Source organism: Carlito syrichta, unplaced genomic scaffold (genome assembly GCF_000164805.1).
Source record: "Carlito syrichta isolate Samal-C Ts95f unplaced genomic scaffold, Tarsius_syrichta-2.0.1 Scaffold45653, whole genome shotgun sequence".
NCBI lineage: Eukaryota > Metazoa > Chordata > Mammalia > Primates > Tarsiidae > Carlito > Carlito syrichta.
In genome coordinates, this window is record NW_006989749.1 from 50667 (window position 1) to 61873 (window position 11207).

At 36.8% G+C, this 11207-nt stretch overlaps 1 protein-coding gene across 2 annotated transcripts in view; it reads left to right on the plus strand.

The window, feature by feature from the left end:
* The window catches only part of MTX3 (metaxin 3), a 9875-nt gene extending 335 nt beyond the window's left edge, over positions 1 to 9540 (plus strand). The window contains exons 2-9 of one of the 2 annotated variants that reach the window (XM_021707421.1): positions 241 to 310; positions 704 to 780; positions 2175 to 2267; positions 2778 to 2960; positions 3103 to 3179; positions 3678 to 3835; positions 5061 to 5149; positions 8347 to 8773. In XM_021707421.1, the coding sequence (XP_021563096.1) occupies positions 241 to 310; positions 704 to 780; positions 2175 to 2267; positions 2778 to 2960; positions 3103 to 3179; positions 3678 to 3835; positions 5061 to 5149; positions 8347 to 8457 (858 nt within the window). In that variant the 3' untranslated portion in view covers positions 8458 to 8773. Of the gene's footprint in view, positions 1 to 240; positions 311 to 703; positions 781 to 2174; positions 2268 to 2777; positions 2961 to 3102; positions 3180 to 3677; positions 3836 to 5060; positions 5150 to 8346 lie in introns of both variants that reach the window. The other variant, XM_008048347.2, reaches the window with a different exon arrangement.
* The last annotated feature ends 1667 nt before the right edge of the window (positions 9541 to 11207 follow it).

Here is an 11207-nt window from a genome sequence, read left to right on the forward strand (position 1 = left end):
CGCGAGCCCCCGGAGTGCAGACGTCTCCGCGGGCGCCGCTGTGGTCGGCCTAGCTGGGCTGGCGGTGACAAGGCCTGATGCGGGGGCGCCCGTGTCCTGAGGTCGCGCGGGGCTGGGGGTTTGGGGGCAGCCTGTCCCGGCGCCTTCTGTCTTCGAGGCCCGGCCGCGACAGCGTACTGCTCTGCTGCACCGAGCGCTGTGCACTCGGCCTAAAATGTTTTATTGCAAACTCTGTTTCAGGCTTACGCCAAGTTTTCTGGGGCACCCTTGAAAGTCATCGTCATAGATGGCACCTGGAGAGGTTCTAGAGGTACAGTGTGAGCCTTCAGACACCCCTTTCTGCCCTCTTTTACGTTCTTCTCTTTTTCCGTTTAAAGCTACCACTTAATATAGCTAAAGAGTACTTTCAGGTTTAGTTTCTTCCCCGACCTTGGCAGTCTGCTGCTTATGGTTTGATCGTTCTGAGTAACACCTCCGAGTGCCAAATCAGTGGAAAGTATGAGAGGTGAAAGTAGTCTTTAAAACTGCTCCTTGTGAAACTGCAAAAAAACAAAAACTAAGACAAGCTTACTCATTTTGCCCTTCCAGTTGAGCAATTGGTGTAGTTTTTAGTGCGTTGGATACTCTTTAGAGGTAATCACAGTGTTAGCTTGTATGTAGACTGTTTTTTTGTTTTGTTTGTTTGTTTGTTTTTTAATTATAGGCGATGTGCCAATTTTGACAACTGAAGACAACATTGTTTCTCAGCCAGCAAAAATACTAAACTTTTTGAGAAAACAGGTGGGTGGTTCCTTTTAAAGAAGTAAATTGTTGATCCCTGCATGTTTTTATACATATACATATATGTGTATGTATATGTATATATATACATACATTGTAAAGTCTTGAGGGTTTTTTGTTTTCTTGTTCAGAATTCTTTTTTTTTTTTTTTTTTTTGCCATCTTATTAGACAATTGGAGATACTTGGGATTTGGTTTAAAAAATAGTTTTGAGAATCACTACTGTAAAACATGTATTTTACTGTTATTTGAAAGTCGTATGGTAAGTTATAGTCAGTTTATGTTTTCATGCACTTTGCCTGATTTTTATTGAAATTTATCTGTAAGTAGATTCGATTTAGCCATTTTCGCTATTGCACTTATTGATAGGATTGTCAATTTAGTCACACAGTAGCTGCACATTTTGGGCTGGGTATTACCTCCTGTGTTCCTACCAACTGGCCATTGTCTATTTTTAAAAAACATTTATCTGATGGTAGCAGCTTTATGAAATAATGTGTCTAAATGTTTTAACAGAATGCATATAGTGTATCCAAATGTGTAAACATGTAAAGATTTATGTAAATACAAGTTATCATTGGTTTTTGCCAATACTGCACTTTTTCAAAATGTGTCAATAAAATTTGGAATTTTTCTAAATTGGAAAGTTGTTTTTTTTAATGGAGAAAAGCTCAACCAACCAAAACTGTTTCTCTCTTGTTAAAAACGATAGTCTCTTTTACTTATTAACACATTCGCGACCAGCAAATTTTTCTCTTTCCTAATACTGAGAACCGGTGAAAATAAGAAAAATCTGAAGCTGGTTGCTGCAAACTTCTGTCGTTAAGCACAAGTGAAATGGTATTTTCTAAATTGTCACCTTTTTCACAGTATAGCTGAAAGTTGCAAACATATCCAGTATTTGCTTCAAACACCACTCTGACTATCATTCTGTACTTTGTATTTTTATTCGGACTGTAAACAAAAAGACAGTCTTCCATGATGAGATAAATTCACGTCAGTGGCAACCAGAAGCAGAATTTGGAATGACATAAATTCACAGCAACGGCAACCAGGAACGGATTTGGAATGACATAATTTTCACATCAGCGGTCGTGAATGAGTTAAGTTTGTGCTACATGCCATGCACTGAACTAGGTCATTAACAAGCATTGAAACAATAGTAGCTAATAAAAATACATAACTAACATTATCTTTATTGTGTGCATGGTGTTATGCTAAGAACCTTATGTACATTAAGCAGCAGTTTTCACTGGGTTTGTATTTCTCTTTTCCCCCATTTTTAATTTTATGTTTGCCATTTATGAGTATAAATAGGAATTTTAATTTAATTAGCGTCACTGTCTTTGGATGCTCTTTGGCTTCTGAGTTCCTTTGATTTTATATTTTTAATAGAAATATAATGCTGATTATGAACTCTCAGCAAAACAAGGGGCAGATACATTGGCTTACATCGCCCTCCTGGAAGAGAAGCTTCTCCCTGCAGTGGTGCGTGTTCTTAACTATTACAGTGTTTCAGTGACCTAGGTGAAAATGTACCTATTCTATTTAGAAGAAAAGCAATGAAAAGGGCTAAAGAAAAGAAATTTCACTTATATGTTAATCTCAATTCTTTCATATTACTGTGAAACTGGATTCTGTTAAACTTTTAACTAGTATGTGAAACAGCAAAGAGAACAGTAATGTCATTTTGGAAATTCTTTGTGAGAGGTAGATCTTTTTGTTCCATGTATAGAGCTGGGTGAACTCATTCATTTATTCAACAGATATTTATTGAGCACCTGCTATGTGCCAGGTTTTGTTCTGGGTGTTTGGGATATAGCAATCAACAAAACTCACCCCTTTAAAATAATACCATTTTATCTTGAATCATTCTGACTAGAAAACTGTACAGTCACTTTATGCATAGATATTTATGAAAAACTCTTGCATCGATGGAGTAATATTTATTTTTATAAAAGAACATACTTGTAGTATTTTTTTCCTCTCCCTTTGCAGCTTCACACATTCTGGGTTGAGACTGACAATTACTTTACTGTGACAAAGCCATGGTTTGCTTCACGAATTCCTTTTCCCTTGAGTTTGATTCTACCTGGAAGAATGTCTAAGGGAGCATTGAACAGGATTCTCCTGACCAGAGGACAGCCCCCACTCTACCACCTCCGAGAAGTGGAAGCACAGGTATGGTCTGGATCACTTTCCAAGCAAAGGTTCTAGAGGGAAAGAGCAAGAGAGCGGAAAAGAACTGCCCTAGAGATGCCTACCTCAAAAGTCATTTTAGAGCATCTTTCCTGCTTTTTAGATATAATTTCATCCTTATTAGATATACAAAGATGCCAAGGAGTGCCTAAATCTTCTGTCAAACAGATTGGGAACATCTCAGTTTTTCTTTGGAGATACGTGAGTACATTTCCCTTAAAAATAATTTTGATGCTTTCTATATATTTAGTGAGCAATTATTTAAAGCAAGTCCTCTTAGCCCCCCAAAAGATAAATTTTTCATGTAAAAGATTTAATGGGTTTTTTTATAGGAAACTTTTTTACTATCAGTGGTAGTCTAACATTGACTTAATATGCTGCATTTGTGAATTTAAAACATCCAGAATTGCTTCTTCTCTTCCTCTAGTTATTGACATTTGGGAGTAAGAATCTATAATTCTTATCTTCGTTTTTTTCTAAATAAAATGAATTATTAGATTATTAAATAAATTGTTTAATGAGCAAAACTCTAGTTGCATTATATTTGTAAACTAAGTTGTTAGAAAAGGTCAAGTTTACTTTCAAGAGATTACATTATATACTTCAGAATTTACGAATGTATTTGAAAAAAAATTTTAAATGCAATCCCAAGTTCATTTTTTATTATGTGCTTTAAAAATATCCTCAATTTATTTCTAGGCCTTCTACCTTGGATGCCTATGTTTTTGGTTTTCTTGCACCTCTTTATAAAGTACAGTTTCCTAAAATTCAGCTACAAAAACATCTGAAACAGCTTTCTAACCTGTGTCGCTTTTGTGATGACATCCTAAACAGTTATTTTAGGCTTAGTCTTGGAGGTAAGCCAGCTTTCTTCAGCTAATGTTTGTTTGCATAATCTCCCATGGATGTATCAGCAAAATCCATTACCTACTTTAATCTTAAAAGTTTGTGTATTATCTTGAAATACTGGTTTAAGCACTTTAATAAGTTGCATTTTTTCCACCTTCATTTTTGTTCCCATGTGTTAATTTTTATTTAAATGGAGAAATTGATATTTGCCTTTTATCTGTTCCTCTGGATTTTTATCTTTCTTCTTGCCTCTTTGAAGTGGGTCATTTTCTTCTAAAAGACTAAAATCACAGGTATTAAGTCCCAGCTGAAAAATAGTATTTGTCCTAATACAAATGGGCAGTTACCTTAAATGATTCTTACCCAATGCTTCTAGCAATTTCCTACATGAACAGAAATTCAGAGCAGATTGGTTTTGATGAGGTACACTCCATTGATTCCACTCCTTGAAAACTGGTTGCATCATTCTGGCAGTGTAGTAATAGAGGCCACCTGTCACCTAGGACGTACTATGCTGAGAGTGTGGCCTTGTGCTCGTGTTTGGGACACTGTGTTTTTGTTGGAAGATTTGACTGCAGTTGTCCTTTAAGAAACAGAAGCTCTAAAGATAGCTGGCTTAAGTGGACAGTTTTAGTTTCTTTATGGTGGGTTTTGTGTTTTGTACATACAGGTTAGTTTGGGAGTCATAAAATTAACATTCAGCCTTGTTACTTTGGAGCAGTTGTTAGCAAACTTGACTACGTGACATGAAAAATTTTGAGTCTTATTCCAGATTTATTAAATTAGAATCTCTTAGGGATAGATCCCAGGAATCTGTATTGTTTAAGTCCTACATTTGGAGGTTTGGTGGGCAGCTCTGTAGGAGTCACTCCCCCAGAAAGTCATCCAAATAGTTTTGACCAAAAACCTTTCTGAAATAGGTGGGGAAAAGGTATAGCTTAAATTTGAGAAGGAAGTGAGAGCTACTATGCTTTTACTAATTAGCGGCATAACACTTGGTCAACAGCATCTGCCTACTGGACACATTTCAGTTCTTTTGTCAGGGTTTGGTTTTGGAGCATTACTGTCTCTCTTAACTTTGCCTTTGAACCCAGAATGATTTTTTCTGTTTGCTTTTTTGGGTAGGATGGGGAACTTGAGAGGGTGGGTGGACTCAAATTTTTTTCAATCTAAACAGCTTTAAACACTTTCAGAATTTCCTATCTTTCTCTGATTTCTGTCTTGGCTTCTTAGGCCTCTCTCCAGCTGGACAAGAAACAGTAGATGCAAATCTGCAGAAACTCACACAACTTGTAAATAAGGAGTCCAACTTGATTGAAAAGGTCAAGTTTACTTCAATCATTTTATAGTAGTTTAGTATTTTATTTTCTGCAGCTAATATTGTAATTTGGGTAATACATTAACTTTACCTTTCTCATTTTTTCAAGACTTTACTTTTCAGAAAACTGTTTATACTTTTACTAAAGCTATATGTAGCATACTATTTTGAGGCCAATAGTGGCTAAATTACTTTGGTGAAAAGATCAGATAATGGTATTGGGTTTACTTTTACCACATAGTTTATATTTAAATTAAGAAACCCAAATGATTGGCTTTAAAAAACAAACACAACAAAAACATTTCTTGCTTGCTTCCCTGTGTCTCCGAAGGTTGACTTTTTTGACCTTATGAGCACCTGGCTCATCCTTTCTAATAACAGTACCATGATCTCTTTTTCTTTCTTCCACATGAACTGTTTTATTTTTTCTCCTTCCCCTTGCTCTCTGTTCTCAATGTAGTCTATAGTTTCACCAGTGTAGATATTTTGCCACTTTAGGGTCACGAGAAAAATGTTGGGGAACTGGATAAGGGAGAGAACCAACAATAGAAATTGTTGTTCAAAGGTGATTCTAATTGGAGAAATACAGGAGGTTGCACATTTTTTCCCAAGTATCTGATAAGCTTGCTTTTTTTCTGATACATTTGAATAATACTTCATTATTTTACCAATTAATGGGGCAATGAGGCCTAATGATACTGGCTGACAGTTTTTGAGGTCTGGCGCTATGCTCTGTGAGCTTTCTGTGCGTTATCTCATTTAAACCTCACAACAGCTCTGTGTAGGGAGGAGGCCACCCATTTACAGATGAAGATACTGAAGCTTTGAGAGTAGCTTATGTTCACCTGCCCAAGGTCATTCAGCTGGCAAAAAATGGAAAGGGACTGTGACCTCTAGTCATAGGACTCTAGTATGAACTCTGTGGTTAGAACTCTGTGGTTTTTCTGCTCAGCAGTCAGCCTAGCTCATGAATGAGATCAGGAGTCATTCCGGTCATACTAGTAGTCAGGCTTGGCACTGCCATTCTCTGGGATGACCTTCTGGTCTTTTCGTAGTATGTCATGTGTTATAATTTGTGAAGTGAGTAAAACTGGGTGGTAAAACTGTAAGAGTTCATGACTGTTGAAATATTGGTGAGCTTAGTTAAAGCCTAGTCTGCCTCAATTCCTAGCTGTCCAATAAATCGTGAGAGGAAATATATTCAGTGTTAAGTGTGGATAAAGGAAAGGTCACCTGTTTGCTAGGTGAAGGCTATCTAATACAGTTTCTATTTTCTGTATATGGCAAATTCATGACAGATATGGAAAAGGAACTATAAAATACTTGCATGTGCAGATGGTGAAACAAAGAGGCCTTGTATAGACCACTTTGTATTCTTCCATCTCAGGTTCATCATTCTGTAAAGTTCCCGACCTGTTTCCGTCAGATGTGTCCCCACTTCCACCCCTACTCAGTCATGCCTGCTCATCAGTGGAGATTGTGTGGGTCACTGTTTGCTACAAGACAAAGAGTATCAAATCCTATTTGCCACCATTGTTCACAAATTGAACAGAAAATCGAGAGCTTGAAAAAAGAGTTATGACTGAGGAACTTAGTACCCTACAAATCCTGTTTACCTCTACTGAAACATTTCCTCTGTTCTTTATACAAGCATCTTTAGGAGATTAGAGAGAGTTTCAAATGTTTTGCACATATGCAAAACTTGAAAAAAGCCTGCCTATCAAGTGGGAAATAGCATACAATTTTGTTTTTGATGGTAGCTACCTGCAGGTCTTGTATGAAGTTAAGCCAGCCATGAACTCAACACAAGAACCTGAATCTTGCACTTGGTTTGTGGTGTATTCTGATTAAAGATAGTTTTCTAAGATCTGACTCAGTTGTAAATAATCCCTGTCCTGGTGTGTTCAGGGTTTCTGATGTGCTTCTCTTTGGAGTAAATCTGAACTTCTTGGATATGTTCTTAGTATGCTTCGTATTAGTTTATTTCTTTAAGTTAGGTTTACAACTGATCTAGCATTTGGAAGACCTCTGGATTAGGTTTAAAACAGTTGTTCCCAACCTATTTTGGCATCAGGGACTGGTTTCATGGAAGACAATTTTTCCATGGATGGGCGTGGAAGGATGGTTTCAGGTTTCAAGTGCATTACATTTATTGTACACTTTATTTCTATTATTACATTGTGATGTATAATGAAATAATTATACAACTCATCATAATACAAAACCAGTGGAAGCCCTGGGCATGTTTTCCTGCAACTAGATAGTCCCATCTGGGGGTGATAGGAGGCAGTGACACCCAAAGGGTGTTGCTTATGTCCAGTCTACACTGTAATCCAAATTACTCTGTAATTTTTGTTGCTGTCACTGCAGAAAACTCTGCATCACAAAGATAGGATGTTGGAAATAGAAGCAGGGTTTCAGTGCTAGTCTGATGGGAGGCGGAGCTCAGGTAGTAATGCTAGCGATGGGGAGTAGCTGTAAATGCAGATTAAGCTTTGTTCCCTGGCCTGCCACTCACCTCCTGCTCTGTGACCTGGTTCCTATCAGGCCACAGACTGGCACCAGTCCATGTCCCAGAGACTGGGGACTCCTGGTTTAAAAAATCCATCCTTCTTTCTGCCTCTTCTCGTACCTTCCTTTGATCTATGTATTCTTAGCTTAAAAAAGATTGTCTTTTTGAGTAGAGTATAGGCCACTTTCATTGAGGCAAAGAGGCACAATAATAGTGCTGCAATAAGAAGACATGGGTCCAAGTTTCAGCTCTTATACCAGCTTTAACCTTTCTTAACCTCGTGTCGCTTCTCTGTCTGCCTTCTCTCTATAGTGTGTTGGTAATATTGAATGAGGTAGTAACATGAACATACTTTGTAAATATAGAACTTAGTGTAACAGAAGTATTTTACACTGCTAGAGGACCTCTTCAACTAAGTCATGCTATGGGTGAGTTCAACAGAATATTTATTTTGTAGAATTACTATAATCTTGTGAAGGTAACAAGGATGAGCCACATTGCTTTTTTAGATACTAAGTTAGCTGGTATTTGAGGTATGACATTTAGAATTCTTGAGAGATTATTTGCAAGAAAAACTCCAGAAACATATGGCTCTGTGCTCTTCTGGGCTATAGTTTGGATTGGGAGGCCACAGTCCACATAAGTGGTGCCATTGCATTAGTCAGATGTATCTTTTGTACTTTCTACAGATGGATGACAATCTTCGCCAAAGCCCTCAGCTTCCTCCTCGGAAACTGCCAACGCTTAAATTGACTCCAGCGGAAGAAGAAAGTAATTCCTTCCAGCGGCTGTCACCCTAGCAGTCATCATGCTCGTGACCCAAGTCAGATGATTTTTGCAGTAATCTCTCACACAGGATGTGTGAATGCAAAGAGAAAATACTGTAATTGGTATAAGGACGACTCTAAAACAAAAGGAACTTTCTATGACATCTATTTTTTTTATTATTAGGAAGCTTATATTCTAGTTTGGCAATGTATTTTAAATAATATCAAAGTGAATGCTATTGAACTAAGTGGGTGGGGGGAAGAAAACACATTGTACTGTATACAAAACAGCACTGCCTTAATCTTGGCAGATTTTTGCCTTTGGTTCACATGCTGCTGACCAAAAGCTATAATTCTGTTCTGAATGTGCACTCTTAATTTATTTACTTAGTTAATTTATTCAGTTTACTAACTTAGTTTGTGTAGACTAGTCTCAACACCTAACATGTGGCTCTTTGGCTGAAGCTGTTTTCTTCTGTTTGAAAATCTGATGCCTATTTTAGGAACTAGGAAAAAAAATTACTTTCATAGAAAAGCCTGCTTTTAAAAAGTGATGAGGAATGTGCTTTTTAATTATGCTCTCATAAGTCTAACCTTTTGGGGGTTTAGTAGCACATATATAAATATGAAAGACAGTTATATACAATATTCATCTGATGATATGCACTTCAGTATAACATTAGTATTTGCAGTGTGTTCAGTATAGAATAGCAAGGGCTGTTTTAATTTACTGGGTGAATGTGGCAGCTTTAGACCTATGTCTTTGTACTTCTTTAATTCTTGTTGTCTTTCTTGTATTGATTCCAGGAGAACTGATTGTATTGGTCATCGTTATTAAGCTAGGCTGTAAAATCTTATTGAAATTTGCCAGTTGTTAGGCACTACTCAGGAGAAGTCCATGGCCAAGGTAATAGAAATACCTACTGTGCATCTGGTCCAAGTTCTCTGTACTCAGCTAAGGCCAGTATTCTTTTACAAGAAGCTTATCATGTAATCAAAAGCATTCTGGCAACCAATTATTTTCCATATATTTTAACTACAGTTGAAGGAGCCAAAGGAATAAACAGAGATAGCAGATTTTTAAGAATATTTTCTGTTTATTGGTTGCTGAACTGTTAAAGGATTTCCTGGGTGGTAATTTTGCTTATAATAGAAATTTGCTTATGTTAGTGGTTGAGATGCTTCTGTTCTCCTAAAACTACTTTGGGGTTGTTTTTTTTTTAACTATAGGACCATGTTTTTGATTCATATCTTAAAAGATTACTATGGTGCTCAGCAAATCTTATCAAGTCCTGCAGAAGCCCATATGTTAAAAAAAACAAGCTTTGTAGTCAAGAGACTCATCTAATTTGAGCTGAGTGGAACTCAGCTGTATTTGACAAATTCCTCCAAATTTGTTCTACATTGAGGTAGCTATTTATATAGGAGTCTTTAAGTCATTGTAAGTTGTCTTTTTTAGGGTTTGTTTTTTTGTTTGACGTTTTAACTAAATGAGAAACAAGGCAGTCTTCAAAATCTTGGTCATCTTTTTGGATGAATTTAGGGAAAGTACTTAATGAATTGTACAACAATTATTTCTACAACAGCTGTGTGTAGGGTGTGTGTGTGTATGAGTGTGTGAGAGTGAGTTCATCTTCAAAGGCAGGTTATTAGATTCTAGCAATCTGACATCTGTGAATACTTTATATTGACAATCATGACCATGAGGCTTTATTGTCCTTTAGGATGAATGTATATTAGAGAAAGGTAGTTAGCACGTTAGTCAGACATCTGTTTATGCTTTAATCAGGGCTAGTCATTTGCAATTATGATTTATATTAGACCCTTCAAAAAAGCATTTGAAATGACTTACCAGTTGTAAAACAGGACAGTTATAACTAGTTTTTGAAAAAAATAAAAAATCCATAGTAACACTAACAGATTCTAAAATTGAGTGGTAAATTTAACCCCAAGTTTCTCCCTGGGCAAAGTCAAAAGATAATGCTAGGTTATGTAAATTTTTCTTTCAAGAAAACAGTGTCCATGAAGAAGAAAATGTGTTGAATGTTTTATAAGAATATGGAGCTCACGTTCTTAAACTACACAGAGTTCAACCAAGAATCATACTGTAATATTTCATGTACTAAGTTTTCATCAGAAGAGGTCCTTTTAGAATAACAAGTATTTGTCTTGTTTAATGGAATGAATGACAATAAATATGATTTATTTGCTTTGTGGTCAGCCCCGTTTCAAACTGCCTATAGCCTTGCATTATAATGTATAATCCTTAATGTTTCCAGACTACCTTTTCTAAAATGCAAAATGTAATTCAGATGACAATTTACATATTGAGTAAAACTCTTGGAAAGGAACAGGTGCTCAGACTAGACAGATGGCTTAGGCTCAGCCTGTCAGGGTATGTTCTGGATAAAGTTTGAATGTGTCGGGATAAATGGTCCACAGTCTTAAACAAAATACTGAGAGTCACTGTCTTTTGGAACTTGTGATGAAGGATAACATGATAAAAGCGAATATCTTGTGTTTGTTTTTTTGGTGGTATAGGATTAGACAAGTTGGTCAAATAATCCCCTCAAAATGAAGACCCTCATCAATAAACTGCCATCAATCATCCATAGAACTGAGTACTTAACTAACTCTGAAGAAACTGTCAGGAATATTGAGGGTGGCCATTCCTTCAAAACTGTGTTTTGAGCATACAAAGGGTTGACATTAAAAAACAAATTTCAGCCGGGCTCGGTGGCTCAGCCTGTAATCCCGTGCCTTTGGGAGGCTGAGGTGGGTGG